The sequence below is a fragment of the Chinchilla lanigera genome, unplaced genomic scaffold (genome assembly GCF_000276665.1).
Source record: "Chinchilla lanigera isolate Chin_1 unplaced genomic scaffold, ChiLan1.0 scaffold00009, whole genome shotgun sequence".
In the NCBI taxonomy this organism is placed as follows: Eukaryota; Metazoa; Chordata; class Mammalia; order Rodentia; family Chinchillidae; genus Chinchilla; species Chinchilla lanigera.
Window position 1 is genome coordinate 23,953,809 of NW_004955410.1, and position 26,909 is coordinate 23,980,717.

The 26,909-nt window shown below is 39.3% G+C and overlaps 1 protein-coding gene across 2 annotated transcripts in view; it reads left to right on the forward strand.

Annotated features, from left to right (window-relative positions):
* The first annotated feature begins 1,599 nt into the window (after positions 1 to 1,599).
* Sp4 (Sp4 transcription factor) overlaps positions 1,600 to 26,909 on the forward strand; it is a 60,260-nt gene continuing 34,950 nt past the window's right edge. Inside the window, exons 1-3 of one of the 2 annotated variants that reach the window (XM_005377368.2) lie at positions 1,600 to 1,822; positions 2,238 to 2,353; positions 2,838 to 4,392. In XM_005377368.2, coding sequence (XP_005377425.1) covers positions 1,816 to 1,822; positions 2,238 to 2,353; positions 2,838 to 4,392 — 1,678 coding nt within the window. In that variant the 5' untranslated portion in view covers positions 1,600 to 1,815. The remainder of the gene's footprint in view (positions 1,823 to 2,237; positions 2,354 to 2,837; positions 4,393 to 26,909) is intronic. The other variant, XM_005377370.2, reaches the window with a different exon arrangement.

The window sequence follows — 26,909 nt, forward strand, 5'->3', positions numbered from 1 at the left end:
AATGTCGCATTTGGGACCTCCTCACCCTTGCAACCTGTCAGACCTCAGGCAAAAGACAAAAAAACGCCCAAGGCTCCCTGTGGAGCCCAGATAAAAAGAAAGTAGATGGCTCTAAGCTTGGGTGTGTTAAGGACGGGTCCCTAAAGCCTACATTTACATTAGGGATTCACTACCACCTTTGGTATACTTAATCAGGCACTGGTATACTCCATGACAGCATCCTGACTTCGGGACTCTGGAGGAATGCTGGGGACAGGCCACTCAAGTGCACCGGGTAAGAAAATGCTTTGGAGCAGCTACATGTGAATTCCACCTGCCCAGACGCTTACGCTAATGCTGTAGCAGGGCTGACCCACACGGGGCTGGGCTTTCCTTTGCCTGGAGAATCTGGGCAGAGTGAGAAGTCCGCCAACCACGCGGGCTCTCCGGCGACACCCGAGGCAGCCCTAGAAGACGGGTCATGGCCCTGCACCAGCAGCTGGCCAGAGACAACAAATAAAAATGAAAGGTCCTTCTCAGTGGGAAAACAGGCCTCGCGCTTGAAGCCGGGAGGCCTGCAGAGGAAGGTGAGCGAAGAAAGGCAAAGTGCAAGCACTGCTTCAAGAAGCCGGGTTCATTCAAACCCCGAGGACAGCAAACCCCGCCTCCCCACGCCGCCGCCCGCTCAATCGCCGAGCGCTCCGGGCGTGAGTTCGCCCCGCGGGGAGCGGCTTGGAGCCGAGGAGGCGGTGGCAGAGGTGGTTTGGGCAGCCCCGCGCGGCGGATAGGCCCAGGCAAACAACACCCATTCCCCCTCCCCCTCGCTCCGTTCAACTCCCACTCGGCCCCGGCCACGCCCTGCCGCCACCGCCCCCTCGGGCAGCAGCTTTCCGCTCCGCAGCTCGGCCTCGGTCGGGGGCGGGAGGGAGGCGGAGCCTCGGAGGGCCCCCACCCGCGGCCTCAAGGAACTACGAGGCCCGACAGGCTTCGCGGCAGAGGCCCGCCCCCCTTCTCCCACCACTCAGCGCGCGTCAGCGCGGGCTCAGCCAATGGGGGCCGAGCCAGGGAAAAAGGGCGCCCGGGTCCGGATGCGCCTCAGGAAAGCCATGCTCGCTGCGCGGGGGCAGTGGGCAGCTCGGTCTGCGCAGCGAGCCTTCCGGCGTCCGCGCGCCTCTGCGTCTATCCCTCTCGCTTTCCTTCAGTGATAACTCTACTTTTCCCTTCAGTGGCCACTCGGAGGGCTGCTGGAGAGGGGTTCTGAGTGGAGGGCGCTGGGAAATGAGTAGGGGGCGGGATATCCTGAGACAACAAGTTTGGCTGTATGGAGGGCCTACCGGCAGCGCGCTGAGCCCGGACGCGGAGAGAAAGAGCGCGAGAGCAGCCGAAGGAGGAAAAGGAGAGCGGCTGAAAGAATAACCCCGGGAAAGGGGGTGGAGAGAAGGCGGCCCCGGCGCCCCGGCCCCCGGCAGGTCGGCGGCCAATCCGCTGGGGGAAGGGGTGGAGAGTCGGCGGCTGCGGCGGAGAGAGGCCGAGGGGGGTGGGGAGTCGGCCCGGCTCGCGCCGCCCTGGCCCCGCCCCCGGCCCGCGCCGCCGCCCGCGCCGCGCGCCGCCGCTGTCAATCAAGGGCGAGTCAGCCGGGCTCGGGCGGAGAGAGGAGCTGCTACGCCACAGCCCAGCGGCGGCCATTCGCGGAAAAAGAGGCAGAGCCTGTGCCAGCTACAGCCTCCTCCGAGCCACCGCGGGCGGGCGGGACCGGCCTCTCCTCCCGCCTCGCCCCCACCCCCACCCATCTCTATCCCAGTGTCTCCGTCTGAGGGTTTGTCCTGTTAATGCGGGATGAGCGGTACGTATTCTCCACCCCCCTCGGTCTCCTTCACCGCCTCCCTCCTCCCTCCCTCCCCAGACCCTGCTCCGTTCTCCCCCTCCCCCGGGGCCGCTGAGATGCTTTAAGGGGAGGAGGGAGGGAGGGAGGGAATCAGGGGGAGGGAAGGAGGGTTGTGTTTTGTCTTAATGTCTGAGCGAGAACAACCTCCTTCTGGGTGTTGCTCTGGAGCCGATGGGTCGGGTTTCAAACCACGTTTTGTGATATCCCCCTCCTCCCTTCCCTCCTTCTCCCCCACCCCCTGCCGGTGTGCACGGATCGCGGGTTTATGGAGATTAATGTTCGGGGGGAGGGGGGAAAAGAGGCGAGGGGGAAGATGAATAATAATAATCCAGTAACCTGTTGTGTGTGTATATGTGTGGGGGGGCTGTTGCAGATCAGAAGAAGGAGGAGGAGGAGGAGGCGGCGGCAGCAGCAGCGATGGCTACAGAAGGAGGGAAAACCTCTGAGCCAGAGAATAACAATAAAAAAACCAAAACCTCAGGCTCCCAGGTAAAAATAAACATTAACAAATTCATCATGAAACATTAGGGGGCAGAGGGAGTTATGTCCTTTAAATGCCCAGAAGTAAAGAGCAGGAAAAAAAAATGTTTCTCCACTCAAAGCATCTTTCTGAGAGTGAGGAAGTTAAATTGTAAATTCATGAAGATTTTACATATTTGAGGGTATAACATTACTATTACACAATAAACTCAGATTGTAAGAAAACTGTATTTTCCCAAGGGCATTTTGAATAGAGACAAACACAAAGTTGGTTAGAATTTTCTTTTATTTAAACTTTATATTACAATATCTGATTTCTTATTCATGTAGTTCTTACCTTCTTTTGTTCATATTTCTTTTTTATTTCTCCCACTTCCTGAGTAAGTTCTGATATGTAGAACTGTCAAAATAAATAACCCCCTCCCAACTACTGGCCTGCACTAAATCCACCCACTTTTTCCTCCCCTTTCCTTTACCATCTCATTTTGGGTAGGACTCTCAGCCCTCTCCTCTGGCTTTACTGGCAGCTACTTGCAGCAAAATAGGGACTCCTGGTGAAAATCAAGCAACTGGACAACAACAGATTATTATAGATCCAAGCCAAGGATTGGTGCAACTTCAGAATCAGCCACAACAGCTAGAACTGGTAACAACACAACTTGCTGGAAACGCTTGGCAACTTGTTGCCTCCACTCCTCCTGCTTCAAAAGAAAATAACGTTTCTCAACCAGCTTCTAGTTCATCTAGTTCTTCCAGCAGTAATAACGGGAGTGCATCTCCTACAAAAACTAAATCAGGTAATTCTTCCACCCCTGGTCAATTTCAAGTAATACAAGTACAAAATCCAAGTGGTAGTGTGCAGTACCAAGTGATTCCACAACTTCAGACAGTAGAAGGTCAGCAAATTCAAATCAATCCAACTAGTAGTTCATCTCTACAGGATTTGCAGGGTCAAATTCAGCTCATTTCTGCAGGTAATAATCAAGCTATACTCACAGCTGCTAACAGGACAGCTTCTGGGAATATTCTTGCTCAAAATCTGGCAAATCAGACAGTTCCAGTCCAAATTAGACCTGGTGTTTCTATACCACTTCAATTGCAGACTCTTCCTGGTACTCAGGCTCAAGTTGTAACAACCCTGCCAATTAACATTGGAGGAGTGACTTTAGCTTTGCCTGTGATAAACAGCGTGACTGCTGGAGGAGGGACTGGACAAGTTGGCCAACCTGCTACTACTACTGACAGTGGGACTTCCAATGGGAATCAGTTAGCTTCCACACCCACGACCACCACTGCTTCTACCAGTACTATGCCGGAATCTCCCTCCTCCTCCACTACCTGCACAACCACCGCATCAACATCTCTCACAAGCAGTGACACATTAGTCAGCTCAGCAGATACGGGCCAGTATGCAAGCACATCAGCCAGTAGTTCCGAACGCACCATTGAAGAATCTCAAACACCTGCTGCTACAGAGTCTGAAGCCCAAAGCTCCAGTCAACTTCAGTCTAATGGAATACAGAATGCACAGGATCAGTCTAATTCTCTTCAGCAAGTGCAGATTGTAGGCCAGCCTATTTTACAACAGATCCAGATCCAACAGCCTCAGCAACAGATCATTCAGGCCATTCCACCACAGTCCTTTCAACTCCAGTCAGGGCAGACTATTCAGACCATCCAGCAGCAGCCTTTGCAGAATGTTCAACTTCAAGCAGTAAATCCGACTCAGGTGCTTATCAGGGCTCCAACTTTAACACCTTCAGGGCAAATCAGCTGGCAAACTGTACAGGTTCAGAATATTCAGAGTCTTTCAAATTTGCAAGTTCAGAATGCTGGGTTATCTCAACAATTAACCATCACCCCAGTGTCTTCAAGTGGTGGCACGACTCTTGCTCAGATTGCTCCTGTGGCTGTTGCTGGGGCCCCAATAACTTTGAATACTGCCCAGCTTGCATCAGTGCCTAACCTTCAGACAGTGAGCGTTGCCAACCTGGGTGCTGCAGGCGTTCAAGTACAGGGAGTTCCAGTTACAATCACTAGTGTTGCAGGTAAGTTACAACATCTTTTTAAGTGCTCTCTATAAACAGTTTTTAGGAACGATCAATTACTGTTTTTCTTTGCTAGATCCTAGATTTGATACAAACCTCTGAAGTAAACAGATAATCAGAAGGGATCAGCACCAAACAGGAATATTATACCGAGAATCATAACTTACAATCAGTGTGACCTGTTCACTTTGGTTGGTTTTAGTATTAAATTTTATGTGTTAAATTTGTCAGTTTTTAAAATTTTCCCATAGAACAAAATTTTGTGATTAGAATCATAATTGCTGTAATTTAATAATCATTATTTGAGTATACTTGAATTTAAGAAAGAACACTAATTGAAGTGATTATAGTTTCTTGGAAAAGTTTGTATTGGCATGTAATTGTCTAGAAGTTTTAATTCTACTATGTAATAGGCTTTTTTTTTTTAAATTAGAAGTTATTCTGAAGTTTTAGCATCCTGTTGCCTGTGCTTTTGTGGTTTATCATACTGTGTTTTTTAAACTGGATGTTTTGGGCTAAGAGATGGTATTTTAAGTTGCCACTTGTTTCACAGACTTTATGTGTACTTTTTGTTACAAGCAGTATTTGCCCAGGATTGTGAATTAATAGTCTTTCACTTAAAAAGTTTTACTTAAGTCTTATGGTCATTATATTATTTGTAAATGTTCAGTGTGAGGTTGGTTGAAAGCAATTAAAAATGTAGACAGTAGAATGCCTCCAATTTGAGCTAATTGTGGTATGGTTATTTTTAAGCCAATTATAAAAGCAGTTGTTATTTGTTATGCATATAAATAGATACTTGTAACACACTTGGAAAACAAGTGCTACTAAGTAGTTTAATGTTTTGAGAACTAGTTTTATTGTACCTAGCACTTTTTGTTTTCTGGTGATTACTTTCATCGATTCTGATTTGATGAAAACCTAGTTGTGGTTTTTAGTGCCTTTGATGCTTTCAGATGTTGTTGATTAAATATTTCTGTTTTGGTAATCTCAGATAAGTCAGTATATTACTTTTGAATGATCTTTCTTGAAACAAGCTGAAAAAATACAGTAGTGTTTGTTAATGTCTAATAATTAATGTCTAAGGTAGGTGTATACATGTAAAATTGAAGTTGCCATATTGAGTCTACTGATACAGGAGAACCTGTATTGCATTTTTAAACTAAATACCTAACTGCCTGTAGATCAGTGCTGTCCACTAGAACTTTTTGTGATGTTGGAGATCTTTTTCTGTTCTATTCACTATGTTAGCCACTAGCTACATGGATGTGGCTTTTGAGCAGTTAAAATGTGGTTAGTGCAGCTAAGGAACTAAATTTTAAATTTTATTTTACTTCAAGTAGCTCCATGTGTTAAGTGGCTCTCATGTTGGCAGCACAGTAATCTATTCAGAATTTTGAGTGTGATGCTTTTTCCTCTAAACTACAGCACAGCTATATAAGTGATTCTTTAGCTTATAATCCTTAACTTGCTTTGTGACTAGTCTTTTTCTAAACATTAACAATAACGGGAGTATTTCAGAAAAGTATTTGATAGGTTGAGTAATAGTTTCCATTGTCAGAGCAGACGTTATTTAACATTTTAAGCATTATTAAGTATTCTTATAAGCATTAGTAAATTGTGGTTAAAATAATTGAATAATTTATAATTTAAGTTATAAATAGTCAATTCTTCAGATCTCTAATATCAGTTACAATCCAGAGGTTTCTTTTTACCTATTGCGAGGGTAAACCAAAATTGTGGACTGTGCAACTCCTAGTCACTTGAAGGATGCATAATAAACACAGGATTGAACTTTTAGGCTGTAGTTTCTAGGATACAAGGTCAAAGAATTTGCCTTTCAAATTTTCCAGGTGATTCTAAAACTCCATAAGTTTGAGAATCAAGGGTCTAATCAACAACAAACTAGAGACAATGTGGCAGCAGGTGGGTGCTGAACTAGTACTTAGATGTCTCAGAGATTGTATTTTACTGGCAAATACAACTTTTTAGTTTTTATTTCACAAGTGTATATTGAGGTGGTTATTGTATATTGAACATTTCAAATGTATGTGGTTAATTCCTTTATTTTTATGGGTATTTTTTTTTTTTTACTTAAAAAGTTTACATAGATTAGGAGCTCCACTTAAATATATGAGGAAAATTGAACTTAACAAACTTGGAATTGTTTTCAATTCTGAAACTCAAATGTTTTAAATTCTGTTGATGTTGTAAAGTTAATGTTCTAGTAGATCATCTCAATAATTTTTTAAAAAAATATTTCAGAGACCAGAAACATTTATATAAGCCAATATAATTTTAAGCCTTGTTAATAGGCATTTGACAAGCGCTTTTTGAAATAAGATACAGAAGGTGATGGAAAAAATAGCAGTTTGGAATTGATAGTAATTTTGTGAAATGGTTATGATGAAATGAAATTGCTGTTTTTATTAATTTCTTTAAGCTTTGTGTTAAGATATTAAGGGTGAATACAAAGTTTTTTACTCTCTCAAGAAGAGGGAGAACAATTGCCTATGTATCTCTTTTTGTAAATGAATACTGGAAGTTCAGATCTATTCCTTTGTGTCCCTATTTACTTCAAATACTTCCCTCATTATTTCATGTTTTCCTTCCAGGACAATAATACTGTTTAATTTATGGGAAAATAAATTTCTTAATATTTACAGCTTTTTAAAATACAGTTGTATTTTTAATTGACAGTGACATATATGGGATAAGTGTGAATTTCAATATATACATACATTGTGTAATGATCAGTCAGTGTTATTGGCATATCTGTAGGCTCAGACAGTCATCATTTCTTTGTGTTGGGAATATTCAAAATCTTTCCTGCTAGCTATTTTGAAATAATTGTTGTCAACCGTGGTTATTCTGCTGTGGTGTAGATTTAATTTATACTGTAGAACATTAGAAGTTACTCGTATGAACTGACTGTTCCCCTGTACCCATTAACATCCTCTCCACTTCTCCCTGCTCTTCCTAGACTGTGGTAACTATTCTAGTCTGAATTCTTTTGAGGTAAGTTTTTAGATTCCACATGTGAGAACACGCTCCTGACAAATAATTACCAAGTCTTGAAAAAAATTACTAGCTTTGATAGAATGTAATGGCTAGCTGAAGGAAAGGGTTAAAACTTCTCCACCATCCATCTTCAGTTTACTCTTCAGTAGTTAAAGGAGGTCTGGATGATATTGACAGAAAAAGAAAAAAAAAATTATACAAAGCAAATTAAAACCAATTCTTGAAGCTTGGGAGCTATATACCTATATGAAATAAGGACCTCTCTTTTCTTACAATATATTCTTCATAATCTGTTTCTGTGCTTTGGAATCATGAAAATCTTGATTTTTAGACAAATGTCTAGCATGTAATTAGTTGGAATTGTAGTAGGAACTAAACACATATACCTCTGTACTTTTTGTTCATTTATTGGGATTTTGAATTTGAGTTTAAATGAAGTTTGTAAAGAAGGAAGTTAAGCACAGAGGTAACAATTAATTGTACTTCTGGCTTAAGAACTTCCTTTATTTTAAGTAATGTAAAGTTTTGGTCAGAAAGGACTATGCAGGCTGGAGATGTGACTCAGGTAGAGTCCCTGCCTAATATATGAGAGACCCTGTGCTGCAGCCAGTGTGTCTCTCAAACTTCCCGGGGTGAGGACTGTGAACGGTGTCAAGAAGGTGAGGAAACGAAGACAAGATACAGAAGGCTGGGATTGGGTGGAGCTCTCTTTCCTGTTGACAAAAGGAACTGCTCAACCACTGCAGCACATTTATCTGTTCACATGCCAGTTTGATGTCAGGTGAACCCACTTTTCCTAACTAGTTCACCTCTCATGCCCTGTGTTCTCAGGACTGGAATACCTGTTCACCTCAGGCACTCAGTGCCTTTGGGGCATTCGTTGGGCACTCCATGCTCTCAGGCGTTTCTCTGGTGATCTGTGCTCTCAGCTCTGAACATTTGAAAGATCTTCAGCTCAGCTGCTCCCGACATCATCATCTTTTCTGTTGTGTAGTTGTAGTTGATGGGTTGCAATTGGAGGAGCTGTGTTTGGAGGACTCTGCAGATGATTTTCTAGTGGTTATACTTTTCTGCTGGATGTGCAAGACCAAGTTAACGTGAGACCTGTATTAAATAAAATTAACTTTCTGTTGTCTATCAAGGTTAGTTAGTCTCAGGATTTACCTTGGTACCATGCATAGCACCTCTCAGTTGTTCTGTCGATGTTAGCCATCTGGATGAGTTGTGACCACTGCCTGACCAAGTTGCTTTCTGTGAAAGCTTGGGAGGCTTCTTTCCTAGTGACTCTCCTAAGTTATGCTATGTACTGTTGATTTCCTTTCTGTGTGGTCCCACAGTCTCCTTGGTCAGGAGTTTGCATAACTCACCAGAGTAATGGACTGTCACTGAAAAATTCCACTTATATCCTAGGTCTTCATTGACCTTGGAGGGCCAAGACCAAAATACTGGCTGTCCTCTTAGCCCATCTATTTTTCTAATTTTTGGTCTCCAAGCTTCAGTTGTTGAACATCCAGAAGAGAAGGTTAGTGTCATTACATTGTAATGGGAGCAGTGAGCTTAACATAATAATTTTATCTGAATATCAGGCAGTTTAAGATACAAAGTAAACCATTATTTTTGCCTAATCATGGGCATTGTAGGAGTTGGATCACTATAGAATGTTAACAGATAACAGTTACATAATTTTACACAGAAAACTTGAAATTAAAAGCCATACATAATATTGTAGCATGGCAATCGTGATATTTTATGACACATTTAAATTTACATTTTGATATAGTTGTAACCTTTTTAATCGGTCATCTCTATCTAATACATAAGAAACTTGTACCTAATTTGTTGTCCTTTAATGGGGTGTCATTGAAGTATGTGACATTGTCTGGACTGCTTAATATCTAGGCATCTCTAAGTACAACAGTACATATTTCATGTAAGTTTTTGTCATTATTACTGACTGGTGATCTCATTGGCTTCGCATGAACCTCCTATCACAAGCAATTAAAACACAAAAGAAAGGTGAATGTCTTAGTCTGAGAGAAAAAATACGTCAGCATAAACAATCCTGTTTTACATTTTGGAAGACTTGTACATCTGGAAGCATGATTACATTTAATATATCAGGGGATTAATAACAGTCATCACAGCCATATGAAAATTTAATTTTGTACCAGAACATCTTTAAATCAGAAGACCTTATTGCTAGAAAGTTTAATCTTTTGATGATGACCAGTGTAAACATATAACAATAATACATGTTTTGAGCAACTTTTTTGGGGTTATCTCCTATAAGGCTATGGAGGTTACTGGGGTTTCCTATTAATTAACAAAGGCTGGGATAATTTTTCTGAGGCAGCTACTCCTTTATTCACCAAAAGAAGCCCTAACCAGTAATTTTCCAAGCCCAAAAGGTTCCCATTTAGTTAGCTTAACAAATTGCTGTGGTAACTAAATGATAACCTCTGAGAGAACCAGTTTTGATATCATTTTGACTACCTGGCAGTCCAGGTGGAAGCATGCTTTTTAAATATATAAACCAAACTAAATTATAAATAAAAGAATCCAAAAAATGCAAAAGCAAATGGGAGAAAAAGAAAAAAATATTGACCTCAAATAAAAAACAGCTGCTCACAGATAGGACAAACAAACATGTACAGACAATCTGTACAGATTGGACAAACAGACATAAATAGACAGACAGTCTGCCTACAACATCAGAGTACACTCAAATATATTTTTGGCCAAATTGAATTATAATAACCTTTCACAGTTTTAGAAGTTTGTAATTGTAAATAGTCTAGTAAGAAGTTTTGTAAGTCAATTAGCAAAGATCTCTTACAAGAATTTAGAAGGGATAAAATCTTTTGCCTATAGTTAGTCTGGACTAACTGGACTAACTAATTTTTAGGTTTTGTCTTAGGAATACTGGCAATTGTTGTGTCCTTTTCCTGTAACTTTCAGCTCAGTTATCTCCATACACTCTGTCACCTACTTGGACCTTCATTTCCCACTTTTGGTTATCATTTCCAGGGCATCCTGGGTCAGTTTCTTTAATTGGCCCCAGGTTGGATTTAGCACCATCTTTGTCTGTCAGTTGTGATGTGGTCTCCAAAGCATCACTGCCACAAGACTGAGCATCAGCTTCTTGAGAGGTGGAACCAGTTTCTCTGAACCTGGATCCATGATACAGCCAGATGGCACTCTCTGGCAACCAGATAGGCCATTCAGTGTTTTCTGGAAAAACACAAACAGCCTCAACCCAAGATTAGTACTAGGCTGGGATCCTTCCATTGTCCAGTATAAAGATCTTTCCAAAGAACCCTTCCTAGTTTCTTTTCCTTTACCTAATTGAAATTTTTTGTTGTTGTTGCTATAGTTCCATCCCTAGTAGGATTTTAAAAGTTAATAGTATACATTGCCAAAGGAAGTCTGTTATGAGGTGTAAATTTTGTAGGGAAGGATTCCCCTTTTTGTTTTTGTAGTTGAATTTTGAGCATATGGTGAACATGCTGAACAATTTCTTGATCTTGAGGGTTATAAGGAATTCCCTTGGTAAGGGAAATGTGAAAAGCTTTACAAAAGGTTTGGAAAGCAGCACTTGTATAAAGTAGGGCATTGGCAGTCTTAAGTCAAGGGTACTAAAGGCATCAAGCATTGAGTAATGACATGTTTAGCTGCTTCACTAGTGCAGGCAGAGGCAAAGATAAATCCTGAGGAAGTATACTGAAATGTGGACCCAGCATAGAGAGCCAAACTCAGGAATATGAGTGACATCCATTTGCCAGAGATGATCAGGATGTAACCCTCAGGGATTAACCCCCATAGGGACTGAGGGAAGATGTATTACACAGGAGGGACATTGTTTAACAATTTGTTGAGTCTGTTCCCAGGTTAAAAGGAACTGTTTGGGCAAGGAGGCAGAAGTGTTTTGATGGAAGGTGGCATGGGAGGCAGAAGCCCATTGAACGGTTTTGAGGTCATAACAGTGGCAGTAGCCAGCAATCTGACCATTATGGCATTTCCCTCAGTGAGAGGCCCCAGCAGTTGGGAATGGGAATGTAAATGACTGATCAAACAGGAGACATGGCATGACCAAATTGGAGAATGCTAAACAAATGAGAAAGATCCTTCTGGCCAGTGTATATATTGGCAGCTCCAATGTGGTGCACCATACCACAAATATAAGCACTGTCTGAAAAGAGGTTAATTGGAGTGGAGGAACAATCTTGCAAGTTCCATATAACAGCCTGTAATTCAGTCTTTTGTGTAGAAGAAAAATTTGTATCCTGTATTCAGGCACCTGGGGCTCCCTCTTGCGGCTCTGCCTCTGGCTGTGGCTCCCGCCCCCAACTTCCAATCTCGGCTGCGGGGTAGCTCCCCTGGCAGGAGTGGAGGCTCCTTGGCCTGAGGGGAGGACTGCTGCCCCTTGGCCTTGCTGTCTGGCACCATTGCTTCAGTGGCAGTGACTGCAAGGGGGTCAGTGCCTGCCTCGCCGCCAGGGATGGTTTCCATTACCTTGTTGGCTTCACTGGTGCTACCCTCCCCAGGAGACACCACAGTCCCTGCTTCTGCAAGCCACAACCACCATTTTTTTCCTGGTTTTTCCCTCTTCCAGTTTGAGCTGCTGGGGCTTCTGTGGCCCCAAGCTGAGCACAGTCAAGTCATGGGTGGGCCAACAGTTTAAAACTCTTAGGCCCCTGTGGAGTTCCTGCCATCGAATGTAGGAGGCAGGGCTGGCGGAGCTTTTGCCCCTTTCATCTTGATAAGCAGTGAGCCTGTGGCCAAGGCCTCTTTTTGCAGCAGTGCTAGCAGTAGCCCAGGCAGCTTGACCCTGTGATGCAGCAAAATTTCAACTGAGAAGGCCGAAGTAGCCACTTGTGGCTCACTTAAGGTTATTGATTTTTACCTTAGGCAGCTGTGAAATGGAAGTCACAGTGAAGCACTCCTCTAGGGGGCAAGGGTCTTCTTTGTCCCCCACCCCTCCTTCCTTATCTGATTGAACAAAGCTAGAGGTGGGGAGCTGTTGCTCGACCATCTTTTTTTCTGCTCGGGGCTTAATTTTAAAAGTCTGCTCTGAGCCAAATCCTTTGTGGTCTTCAGTAAGCATACGACCTTCAGAACACTCTCTGATCAAGGTCCACATAGAAAAAGTAAACATGGGAATCAATAATATAACATTTATATGTACATTTGTGGTTCTTGAGAACTTCTTTGTACCATTTTTGCCTTTGTATGGGATCAGTATTGATGATAATAATAGGCCAATGTTGAAGATACCAATACACTTCTGGGTTCAATACTGATGATATCAGTGGGCTCAGTAATAACGATATTGATACCTTTTGTACATACACTAGAGGTACCCTCACCTGCTAAATGATGAATTTCTTCATGCCCTGGGTCCCTGTTTGGGCTCCAAACTGCTGCAGCCAGCAAAGCTCTCGAACTTCGCAGGGAGAGGACCATGAAGGGCAGCAAGAAGGTAAAGAAATGAAGACAAGATACAGAAGACTGGAGTCAGGTGGAGCTCTCTCTCCTGTTGGCCAAAAGAACTGCTTAATAACTGCAGCATATTTATTTATATACTCAGCAGTTTGCTGTCAGGTGAGACCATTGTGCCTAACAACTAGTTCACCTTTCATGCCCCATGTTCTTGGGGTCAAAACACCTATTGGCTTTGAGTGCTCTGTGCTCTCTGCTCCACACATGTGAATGATCTCCAGCTTATCCACTTGCGACAGCTCTGGATTCATTTTTCAGCACTGCAAAAACTCAACGAATCAAACCAACTGACCAACCAACACAGAACTATTTTCACAATATCCTTTAGTTGCCGAGGAGCCTTAATAAAAGTAAATTTTAGGAGGTAAATCTTCTTAATGGAATTTAGAATTTATAGGGACTGTTAGTATCTGTAGTTTCAAGTGGTCAACAGTTTGGCTTATTTTGGGCTGTAATTATCACATATAGAAATATTATGCAGTAGGAAATTGGAATTGATAAAATGTTGCTGACCCTTCAAGAACTTAAATTTCTTGCATAGTTCCTCTACTTCTCTAGAGAATTAAATTTTGAAAATTGAAGATGTTCTGTGAAACCAGGAATAGGAGAGCCAGTTCTTCATTACTGGTAAAAGTGGAGACCAAAGAACATAATTGAAATTTATATTTAATTTAAAAATCTAATATAATGGAATTAACCTTTTATACCTTCTGTAAAATTGATTTGAAGTTCAAAAAATATGGTTTTCCTTTGCCATGTTGTGTTGTATTAATTTGGATTTCCCTAGTAGGCATCTTAAATTTTCTTGTCTCTGTTTATGTATTTATATATGTGGTTTTTTTTTAGATAAGTCAGATTTTTTTGTAAAACTTTATTTCTTTGAGTTAATCTCTTAATATTAGTATAGATTGGAATTCATTATAAGGTAATTATATCTTGCACCCTATACAGATGTTCAAGTTCTGAACTACCCAGTTGTTTTTTTTATGGAAAATGAAAAATACTCAATGTGGAACAACATTAATTTTTTTAAAGGGCTGGTTTTGTGAGTATTTCAGGATAAGAAAGAAGTAAGGGCAAATAATTTTAATCATTCGCTTTTCAAATTCTCAATCAGGGAATATATGTGTAATACTATTTAAGGAGTATTGGGGCAGGCATAAAGGAGGTTGAAGGCCAAGCATAGTAGCCTACATCTGTAATCCCAGCTCCTGACTAGGCTGAGGCAGGAGAATTGAAAACTGGAAGTCAACCTGAGTAATTTAGGGAGACCATGTCTCAAAAAAAAAAAAAAAAAAAAGATAAAAAATAAAAGGGGCTGGGGATGTAGTATAGTGGTATAGTGTTTGCTTAGCATGTGCAGGTTTCAATCCTCAATATTCCAAAAAAAAGTAAAAAATATTAAAATTTTAAAGGCAGGTTGAAGAGAAAATAGAAAAAGAATCATCATTAGAAAGTAACGTAAGGTAGAGTGTTATGTATAGGTCTTATAGAAGCAGATTTGCAAAAGGAAACCATTTTGGTTGGGAAAGCTCTTGGAGATGATAGCTTACCGGTTGTAACCTTTTGGTGTGTTTCCAGAATCTATTTATAAAGGCATTTTATTTTACAGTTTTAAGTGAAAGCAGAAATATGGGTCAGGTTCTCCCTTGCTCTAGTTAAGTCCTTGGAGATGACACACTAAGGATTGATAGTAAAGAGGCGAACCTTGTCTAATACCAGATCATATACATATGTGTGATGTGCTCTTCTGTACTCCTGTGATTTGGGACATTCACCATGTGTGTCGTTTTACTACCCAGCAAATGAGCAGATAGTCAAAGGAAACCTGTTGCTTATGAATGTACATAATGAGATAAAAACTTAATGAAATAGTAGTTACTAAGGTAACTTAAAATAATTGAGACTCTTGTTCTCACCCTCATTCTTTCCTGTGATTTATAAATGAAACTGAAGCCCTTGAAAAGTTGAATGACTTTCTTGTATTTTATGGCAAGGTGAAGGCCAAGAATCTTGAGTTCTGTTCCAGTTGTCTTTGTAGTGTATTTCTGTGTTTGTTATCCAAAGCTTTTGCTAGCAAGGGAGAAAATGTAGTTGAAGTTTAGGAGTCAAAGACAAACTACTTAAGTTTGTCTCCTCACAGGTGGATGTCCCTGTCTTCTTCCCTGGGATAGTCAGCCTTTGTGTATTAAACACAATATTGGTGAAAATAACAACTCTACATAATTTAATGGTAGAACTTAGTGGTATTTTTTTCTTTCTTTCTTGAAAAAACAATCATTACTAAAGTTTACTGAAGATACTAATAAAGTCTGTATGTAGGTAAGGAAATCCTCAGACAGTAGAGATTGATCTTTTCCCAAACTATAATCAGAAATGGATTTTTTTAAGTGTAACTGTGTAGATTGTATATCTTTGTATTGTATCTCTAATATCTTTGTAAGGTAGGTATTGTGTCTGTTTTGCAGATAACCTTATTGAGCTTTAATTTCTTTAAGAAAATCTGCATGTCAGTAAGTAGAGAGCCATGATTTAAAGTCCTCTCTGACTCCAATGCTATTATTATTCATGCTACAGAAGAAGCTACAAGGATAAGTCCACAGATAAAGGCTATTTTTTATTCTTTTGTGTCTGATATAAACATTTAAATCCTAAAAAGTATAGGTGATTTGGAAACTGAAATATTGACTGTGCAGTTAAAGTTTCTCTGGCTGTAACAATTGTGGCACTGACAGACAGTTACAACCAAAATTGTTTAAAACAAGTGTAGGTATATGGAGATCCCCGTATTAAGCTTAGATTTTAAAATATTGTATGTGGAAAACAAAAGGGGTATAGGTTTAAGAGTGAAAGGGAATGGGGATGTAGCTCAGTGGTAGAATATTTGCGTGACATGCTCAAGGCTCTAGGTTCGATTCCCAGCTAAAAAAAAATCAAACCAAGATCAACCAAACAAAAAGGTTTAGCTATATGTAGTGGTGCACACCTGTAATCCCAGCCCTGTAGGAAATTGAGGCAGGAAGATTGCAAGTTCAACCCTAGTCTGGGAAATCTGAGAAAGTCTACGGGATGTAGCTCAAACTAAAGGCCATAGGTTCATTCCCCAGTATTGCCAAAAGATGAAAGAAAACAAAAAGAATCATGGCCTTTTAAGAATATTGTCAGGAAAGCAGAAACTCAGCATAATCTCAGATTTTTAAAAATAATTTAAACAATATGTAAGGCTTTAAATCAAAGCAAAAGAGACACTGAGAATTGTATAATACAAACAGGACGGAGAAAAAGCAGTTTCTCGAGTCTGCTTTTGTTAACTTGCAAGAAAAACACAGTTCCAACTGAAATGACTAGTGCTGTAACTCAGTCTGAGATACTAGTTCAAAGTAAGTGAGGAGATAAAGTACATTTGAGTTTTAGGTTTGTTTGTTGTTTTGTTTTTATGGTTTTTTTTGTTGTGTTTTTTTTTAAGTCAGGTTGAACAGATAATTGCTGTCCTGGGGTCATAAGGAAATTTCAGATTTAGTTTCAGGACATTATCAGTAACTTCAAAATTAAGCAGTGTGGAAAAAAAAATACCAGAAAATTGAGCATGAATAAGCACCTCAGTTTTTCAAAACTTCCTAAACTTTAGACAAATGAAGTTGGTAAGTATCTTTAACAGAATCCTTAAACGATTTATCAAGTGCTTAGCCCCTGGGCATTTACAGAAGAATTCCAGGATTGTTGCAAGGGGCTTGCCCAGAACCTAGATTTCTATCTTTAAGATTTCCCAATGAGTATACCAGAAAAGTGGTATCAGCACAGTGTATCTTGGTTTCAGTATTTCTAGTCATGACTTCTGAAAGGTTGTACAATTATATGAGAACTGTTAATTGTCTACCTCAGTAGCAATCTCTGGTATTTTGGCATGGGATTCTATCCTTGAGACAGTCCTGTGTAACATTTTTTTAAAATACTAAGCTGAAAGATAGTCTTATTTACTGAATTCAAAGATGAGTCAAAACTAAGAGATGCTCATGTTATAGTTGGTAGTTGGTAGTCAGAGGTGCTAATGCTATAGTTGGTAGTACTGAAATTCAGAGTGATCTTAATAAACTGGAATGCTGAAACGATAAATATAACAGATAAAAGCAGAGGAAATTATATACCTGTAGGATGAGAACTCTTAACTTGGCACTAGGAATTATGAAAATGATTGGGGGAAGAGTGAAGCATTTTCTGAACTTTGTGCTTGTGAGACCACTTTTGCAGTATTGTCTACAGTACTGGGTAGGACATTTTAATTGGGACATTCACAAACTGGCAGGCATATCCAAAAGGATTCCTGGGATAAGGATTGTAGAAAATGTTTCCAACAGCACTAATTTGAGAGTAAGTGTGTCAGAGTCATCAGCCTCTTTCCACCCAGTGAACCCAGGTCCTTGAGCATGCAAGGCAAGCACTATCTCACTGAGCTACATTCCCAACATTTGTTATTTTCTGATTTTGAGACAAGTTCTTGCTGAATTGCCCAAGCGGGCCTTCAACTTGCTGTCTTCCTGCTTCAGCCTCATGAGTAACTGAGATTACAGGCATGAATAACCATGCCTGGCCAAGTGGGGATTTTTGTCGTTGCAGGAAAACAAAAGACAGTGTTGATAGCTGTCTACAGATATATGAAAGGCTGTTTATTTGAAACTGTTTTGTTCTGTTCTGTTTGGTCCTGAAATAACAGAGTATGTATGAACAGACACACTAGAGTCCCACAATAATGGTGTGATTTGTTTTACCAGGTAGTGAGCTATTATTGACAGTCAAGTGTCCGTTAGAACTGTACACCATACAGAAACTTATTTTACTGTATAGAAAACTTGATTAAGTGAACTATAAGTTGTCTTTTTCTAAAACTTAGCATTATTTGAATATTCAAATATGTGGTCGTATACTGGGTATTTATCCCCAGCATATGATCACAGTACTCCATAAATCTTCCACAGCATTTCATGATTGAATAAGTAAGGATGGGGTCAGGGTTGAGGTGACATTTACCATTTTTCTTATAATTAAGATGAATTCTATGATGCAGTGCATGTAATACTTTATAAATGGATGTATTTCTGTTCTCCATTATTTGTAGAATATGCTCTGAGGTGCTACTTTGCTATAATCTGTGCTTCAATTTGTTGAAAACCAAGGCAGTAGTATTTCAAACATACACTTCAGTCCCCATCACTGAATTTGCAGTGTTATCTCATTACCACATGAAATTCAGTTGTGTTTCTGATACTGTCACTTGAGTATGAGCAATATGATTAGATTTTCTTGAGTGGAATTAGAGGACAGTTGAAAATCCAGACCCTGAGACCAGACTCTGGGAAGCACAACTTTAAATTTGTTAATAAACCGTGTGGAATATGCAAATCCAGAATGTCTTTGGTATATCTAACACAGAGGTGTTTTAAACAAAATATCTGAGACCCAAGAATCTTCTGAATAGCAATAGTACTAACTGAGATACATGAAGAATCTTCTTCCTTAGGGATGATAATGAAGTTAGGGAGGAAATACCTGTTCTTGATTGATCCAGAAGTGTGGTACAAGTAGTAAGTTTATTATTTATTACTGCAGACACTGGTACCAAGAGGTTTTAGAGAGCACAAGACTAGGAATTAAAATTTGTGTTTTTCTTGGGTACTGCCCCCAGTTGGCAAATATTTTAATTGGGCTTCATCCTTTTTTTTCCCAATGTGTAAAATAGTGATATTGCTTCCTTTTTCACTTCACAGAGTTGCACAAATCAAATATATTTTAAATGGCTTTGCATATTATAAAGACAAATATGTGTGGAAGGTGGTAAACTGGTACAGTCTCTACATAGTGGCACCCTCTAGAAGAATGTGAAGTAGTAATGTGAGAAAGAGATTTTAGGTGTAATATTAGCACAAATTACGTGTCAGAAGTAACTGAGAGTTTTGTATAAGAGGAATGACAGAAAGTTTTGCTGATGTCAATCAAGGATGTGGGGTGTATCTACAGGTAGAAAAGAGATAGTATGTTTCTATGTAGTAGGAACTGCATGTCTGTTCTGTGCTCAGCTTTTGTTGGGACCTGAAAATACTCATCTGTCTTATAAATGATGTCTATGTTGGGGAGATAAGGCTTTTACATCCACGAAACAATGACATGGCAGCTGCAACAACTCCAAGTGAGCGTTTGTCCTTAAGTACTCATTGTTGAAGTATAGAAAATAAATGTGAGGGCCTAGAGACAAGAGCGATCAGTGTATTTCAGCAAACAAGTAGGGCTTTCTGTGGTAAAGGTAGGACTTGAAATAGGCATCAAAGAGCGGTTCAAAATGTACACATTTGTGACTTTGGGAGTAGAGAGGTGAAGAGAAAAGATTACTCCAAGATGCTAAATATGGGACGAGGCTGACAGGGACCAAAGATTGAAAAAGCATAAAGCCCCACATGGAGGTTTATAGCTGACACAGGGAGGGTGATATCTCATTCTGTGTTCCACAGAGGTATAGAAGTGTCACTGTGTAGCTCAGCGTATGCTCAGGGAACAGCCTGCCACCCCTGCTTCAGCCAGAGAAGTTGTATTCATTGAACTATTCCCTAACATTTTAAGAGAAACTTCTACCAAAATAATAATAAAAATAAGTTCAAGCAACCCGAATCTAGTGTATAGAAAGAATCAAATGTGGGAGTATTTGTGTTGAAAATGATACTTGTTAGAGTGTTTCTCCGTACCAAAGCGTGAAATAGTTAAAAATTAGCCCTGTTAAAAGGCTATTATGGGAGTAATTTAGTCATGGATCACAACGGCCTCTAGAAAGGATATGATGGTAAAGTAAATGGTTACCAAATATGAAAAACTTCTTTAGTACCCAGAATGTTGACATGAAAGAAATGGTAAGAGGTTAGGTAAGAACATTAGATTTGTTCTTTTCCTCTACTGTCTATCAAGCTTGATAATAGGAAGTGACAAACTAAGTATGAAGTGAGAGAAGAGAAGACATTATTTCTTCTAAGACATACTTTGTATATTTTTTGCATTTTGAAACTGAAATACACTTTATAATAAAAGATATTTCATAGTTTAATGAACAGATTTTTTTTTGTTGTTGAGGTCCTGAGAATTGAGTACCAAGGCCTTCGCACTGAGCTACATCCCCAGTCCTTTTTATTTTTGAAACAAGGTCTCACTAAGTTGTCTAAGCTGCAACTTGTGTTCCTCATGTCTCAGCCCCCCAGAGTACTGGGGTTACCAATACATTCCTTCTTACAGTCACTTATATCTTAGACTCAATGGAATATGATGTCTATATAGTTAGATTACTTTGGGACATTAACTGCATAAAAAATACAAAGTGTTGTAGAAACCCATAGCAAAGAGGAACTAGTTTTGCTTGTATGGTTCTGGGAATGTTTTCCTGGAGTGATAACTGATCTGAGAACCAAAGGATGACTGAAAGTTTGCCAGGTCAGAAGGGAGAGGAGTCCATTTCAGCTTTAGAATGGAATTGTAAACCTCATGTAGGTAAGGGCTGTGTCATATGTAGTGTTTTCTCACATCTTCATGAATACTGCTTAGTGCATATAATCTTGATATTGAACCTAACAAAAAACACAGGTGGAGAACTTAGATTTTATATGACAATGGGATGAATAGATCCTTAAAACAGATTCAGATCCCTGGGCATGGTGGTGCACACCTGTAATCCCAGCACTCAGGAGGCTGAGGCAAGAGGATCATTGCTAGTTCGAGACCAGCCTGGGCTACAAAGTGAACTCAGGCCAGCCTGAACTGCATAGCAAGACCCTGTCTCAAAAAGACCAAAACCAAAAACGATTCAAGGTGCATATTTAAAGGAATGAGACAGTCATTAGTAAAGTGAAAGAAAGGGAATTTGTATGTTATTGTTTCATAGACTTTGATATACAGTTACAGGTGACAATTTTAGCAGTAGAGGAAGTTTGGAGGAGAAATTGAAGGAATGTAAAGGTAAAAGTTGTCTCTGTCCCTTTGAAGTTATGTAAATGCCTGAATATATGGCCAGCCAAAAGGGGTTTAGTATGGTATTGTAAATAATGAGTCAAGTCACCATAGCTTTTTGTTTACAGAAGCAGAGCCGCTTTTGCACAGGAATATAGGAGCCAGATAGTGATCTGTGCTGTGGTAAGTGGTACCTGTGCCTGGTGTGTGGCTGTGGGAGGGGTAGAAAACTCTTGCTGAGATGTAGTTGAGGATGTCTACCCTAGGGAGTTGAATGAGAAGGATGAAGAAAAGATAGGTGAATGTGATGCTGTAATCCACTGTTTATAAATAGTGGATTTATAAATCTTATAGGTTTCCCCAGATACATTAATTTACATATGAACCAATTGAAATGTAATTATTTGGTAAATATTTGTCATACCTATTATAAATGACAAAAATATGCTTCCTGAAGAAGAAATTTGGTGAAGAATTTGTGATTTTAGTTTTATAAAGTTAAATCACGCTGTGTTTTTATTTCTTGAATTCTTTTACCTTTTGTCCTCATAAGTAAAATGTTACTATCTATATTGATTTTACTGGTATGGCAGGTAAATGGTTTTAGTAACCCCTTGATAAACTTTTATCTATTTCATAGACCTCCACTGGCCAACGGCATCCATGAATTAAGTCAGCAAATAGATGTTCAGCATCTATATTGTGAAGCTTGATGTATTCCTTGTGAGGTTAAATATTATGGGAATGAACTTCCATTTCCACAGTGTTCTAATGTGGAGGGAAATCATGTACTTTTCTTTCATGAATAAAACAAGTGGCAAAAGTGTACTTCTTTATCCCTTATAGTGTATTTTGGCTGACATTTACTTCATATTTATAGTATGCCAGATAGCGTATGCAGTACTTGATGTAGTAACTTATTTAATCTTTGGAACATATTATAAGGTAAGTATTACATTAATCCATCCTTTCAAGTATAAAACTGCAGCCTAGAGAGGAAAATAACTTGCCCAAAGACACATAGTAAATGATAGAGTCAGAATCTAAACATTCTGGCTCCAGAATCCTATATTTTAACCATTACATCTTGCTGTCTCTATGTGCTCCTTTTCTGTGTTGTGTTTGTGGTCATTTATGGAATTAATTCATTGCTTGCCTCATATGTCAGACAGTATGTAAGCACTGTATACCTCATTTACTTCTTGCTGTTCTTTGAGGAAGGTGATGGTGGCCACCTCAGTTTGTAGCACAGGAAACCAAAGCCTTCAGAGATTACTTGACCAAGGTCATACAGCCAGTAAGTTAGGGAGCTAGGAAATAAAAGATTTTTATAAAACTGGTGTAACATGCCTGTAGTCTACCTTTTTTGTAAGCGTATTATTTTAAGTGGTGTGTTCAGTAAGACATGAGTTCCTGAATCTTTAGGTGAGTACTCTGGTCCTTGACTGTCTTGGAGCAGCAGACACTCGTGGCACAGAGGATAATAGAAAATAGCAAAATGTATTTGGTATTTTGTGTTGGTTAGGAATTTGAGGCGAACAAGAACATTTCCTTGATTAAATTTGTTACACAAACTAATTTTGAATAAATTTTTAAAACATTCCAAGAATATAAGCCATATACAAGTCTTATATTTCATTTTCAGTAATAGGCATAAAAACCCAAGAAAATGTATGTTTGTAAAGTTTGTATTTTATGACTTTCTTTTTGATTAGAATATGATGTATCATTTTTAAGGTTGGAATTTATGTTCATTCTCTGAAGAAAATAACATTAAGAATTGATTTGAAGAAAACCCAAAGACCCTGAGACTTACATGTATAGAATTTGTGCTCTTTAGCTAGTGCTGAATGCCACTTTTATGTAGCATTAGCTCAATTGACAGGGATGGTGCTGTGAGTTTATTATTTTCTGCTGGATAAATAATAGGATGTATTTAGTACCTGCCACTATATATCAGACATGGTTTTAGGTGTTGAATAAAACATGCTTGTCCTTCATTCCTGGGGACTGTACTTTGTTCTAGGTAAGTTGTGTTTTATCTCAGTTTCAGTCTGTTAGTGGCTTCTTTGTTTTGTGTTTTTATCTTTTTTGTGATGCTGGGGATTATGCTGGGGACTGAACTCGGGGCTTCATACATGCTAGGCAGGTGCACTCCCACCGAGCCCCATCACCACCAGTCTGGTATTTTCAGAAGATGTGAATAGCAAGGCTCAGAAAGTGTAAATAATTTGCCAGTGTTACAGAATTAATACGTGTCATATTCTAAGACATGAAGGGGACCCGAAATCTATCTAGCTGTAAAACTCATCCTCTTCTTTCATCGTAAACCCTTGTGGCCAAGGAGATCGTAGTTTCCATGAACAGTTTTAAAAGTGTGTTTCCCTTCTTCCTTCTTCCTCCCTCCTCCTCCCTCTTCCCTCTCCCCTCTCCCTGTCTTCCTCCCTTCATCCCTTCCTCCCTCTTGCCTTGGTCTTCCTCTCTTCCCCTCTGTCCATTTCCCAAAAGAATTGAAGACTAGTTTACATTTTCAAAACTTAATATACCAGCATACATTCATAGTATACACCAATGGAATAACCTTAGCTTCTATTCCCAAAATACAGAATTAAATTTGTCTCATGTGATATGGAATTATATATATGTGTGTGTGTATATATATATATATATATATATATATATATGCAGATATATATACATGAGTATGTAGGTGTGTACACGTTTACATATATTCATTTACTCATTAGAAATATTTTGAGGAAAAACCTAAGGGGATTATAGTCTGTGCCTATTCATCACCTTCCTTGGTGTCTCCCACCTTACTTTACAATTAAAGGATCTCAGCCCTTGGAGTATTTACAAAAATGTACCACACCTCTTCACATTCCCACAATTACCCTAAGCCATAAAGAAAACTCGATTGTTGTTCAGAGGGATTTCAGGACTTTTTAAAGGGTCCTTCGGCAGCTATCTGTAGTGGTATTGCTAAGTATGTATAATTTTCAGATTGGAAGGCAAACACGTTTCATTCAGTAAGCAGTCTGTGATGAGCAGAGGTAACTGACATATGTAAGAGCTCTGTGCTGCGCTGGGAAGCAGGTTGCCTTTATTGTTAAACAATTTTATGATCTTTAGAAATAGAATTTTGGTTTTTTTCTTTTGTATAAAAAAATACTGTGGGTGTGTGTATGTGTGTTATAAAATGAAATTGTTTATGTACTTTCATTTAGTGTTGAAATATTGTAATTTTAAGCATCAATGTATGGAGACCAGACTGATCTTAGTTTTATTTCAGTAAGCCAAAGAGAAAATTCAAAGAAAGTGTCATTAGTAATACTGCTAGGTTTTGGTTTGTGTTTTACTAAAGATTGAACCCAGCGCCTTGCACATGCTAGGCAAGTGTTCTATCACTGAGCTACATCCCCAGCCTTACCTTACTTAGTTTGAGTCAGAGTTTCACTGAGTTGCCCAGGTTGGCCTCAGACTTAAGTGTCTCCAGCCACTGTCTCCCAAGTAGTTGCAATTATAGGCATGCACCCCCTCACCTCCTAGTACTGCTAATTTTAAAATCAGTTACTTCTGGAAATTAAACTGTGAATGAAGAATATCAGTGTTTTTTTTTTTTTTAATGCAAGGTTTTGTTGAGTCTAATGCTGTTCTTTCCTGTAAGGATCGGTCTCTAGGTTGCAGTTGTTACTGAACTAACAGAATTTTTTAGAAAATAGTTTCTTTACCAGCATCCTTATAACTAGGCATGTGCCCAGTCTTAAGCAACAGCAAAGATGGGAACCAGGGCCCCAAACTCTTGGGCATTTAGTTTGCCATCTGGGTCTCATCTGACTGCTCAGAATGCTCTTGCCAGCAGATACAGACACTGAAGATGCCTGATCAGAGACCAGATGTCCTTTAAAGCCAAGAAGTGTTCTTGCTTAGACCTGAGCATTCTAGCTTACAAGCAGCATATCCCTGTGATAGTAAATACTGCCGCAGTAACTTTGCAGAGAGCTCTCCTATCCAGTATGGCACGCTAGCCTCTCCAGTACCCAGGCCTTGATCTTCAGACCACAGTCCTTGCTGCCTTCTTGCTCTTTTCAGTAACCTATTTTGTTACCTTCGTGCCTCATAAATTCCACTTCTAGTAATCCTGCCCCACCGCAAATAGTTACAGAATGTGGAAATTAAAAAATGAAGTAGAAAAGTGGAGCTTTGTATCTCAAAGAGTAAATTTATTCTAGAAGATGAAGATGACAGAGGTTTTGTAGTCCAAGAAGTTTCATAATAGCAGTAATGTCTTCCTACTGACCTGCAAATTTTCTGTTAATGACACAAATGGAATACTGGATTCTAGCTGCTACCTTGGGAAGAAACTACTTTTTAAATGCTGAATTATACTAAAGTCAAAGGATATATTTATACCTTGGCACCCTGTGAAGAATTTTCAAGGACTTTAAAGGGTAATTTTATTAAAAAAATTTTTATTTCTAATTTTTATTTACTTTTAATTGACATAAAATTGTATATATTTATCATGTACAGCATGATGTTTTGAAGTATATATTGTGGTATATATGGTTAAACCAAGCTAATTAACAAGTCTGTTACTTTACATAATTACCATTTTACTCTGAAAATACTTAATGTCCATTCCCTAAAAGCAATTTAAAATACATTTGCCTTGAATTCACTTTGTAGGTTAATCTAAATTTATAGGAACACTTTTTTAAAAATTTAATTACCTTTTATTATGAGAAATAAAAGTATGGTTTTGGAAATATGCCTTACATGAGGTTATGTGAGGACTTGCTCACTACTCTTACAAAGAAGTTGAAGAAGAAAAAAAATTATACCTTCACATACCATTTAGAAGTATTCTTAGTGAAAAATTGTGCTTCGTTAGTTGTTAACATTATTTGCTTTCCAATATACTCTTACCAGACACTTGTTGCAGCAAAGGTCATTGAACAGTTAATATTCAGCAGTTAGGAATAGCTCACTAGCTGTTTCTACATAATTATTCTATATATTTCACCTGAGATGAATGAGTCACTATGGTATTGGTAAAAATAGCAGGAAATAAGAACCAAGGCTCTTTTCTAGTTCCCTGTTCTGCCAGTTACTGCCACATGGGGATGTCTGTAGTTTTCTTGAGCCTTGGTCATGGACACCTGTAAAATGAAGGTAAACTGCCTACCAGACAGGGCTTTTCTAAGGATTAAGACGACTAATATTGGTGAAAATGGTCTGTAAATGCCACAGCATTTAATAGATGTAAATAGATGTAAATAATTATTAATTAGCTTGCATTTACCCTTATTCTTCTAAGTATGTGTATGTGTTCAGCATTTTACAGTCCTATTTTCTATTACATGGTGATTTCTCTATGTGTAATGTAGCGCAGTGCTTGTAGTATATGGTCAGTATTGAATAAAATTCAGTACAAGTATTTCTGTTACTTAATTGAGTGTGTTAACTGTGGTTTTTAGTTTATATATTTTGATGGTTTGATATCTCAGCCCTTGATGACCCTGGGGGGATTGCCTCTCCCAGGGTTAGCCAGTTTTTAGAGACAGTTAACAATTTTCTTGCCCGTGTGATTTCCAAATGTAAAGTACTCTAGACCCCATCCTCCCATCACATTTTTATGAGGGTCTCACAATTCAGGTCACTTACCCTAATCATTCCAGGGCCGGGTGCCAGACAACTAGTTATGTCCCAGAGCTCTCTAAAATTATTTTATCATTAAGAAATAGTATTAAATAATGTTAAAGGTTTTCTTTGAAGTAATTTGAGATTGAGAATGGTATTGGTTTTTCTCCGGTACCGGGGACCGAACTCACGACCTTGCGCTTGCCAGGCAGGTGCTTTTGCCGCTGAGCTAAATCCCCAGCCCCTGAGAATGGTATTGAGATATATGTGTGTATGTGTATATATATATATATACACACACACGTGTGTGTGTGTGTATGTAGGGATGTATGTATATATGTGTGTGCGTATATATAAATAGATATCAAACCTTT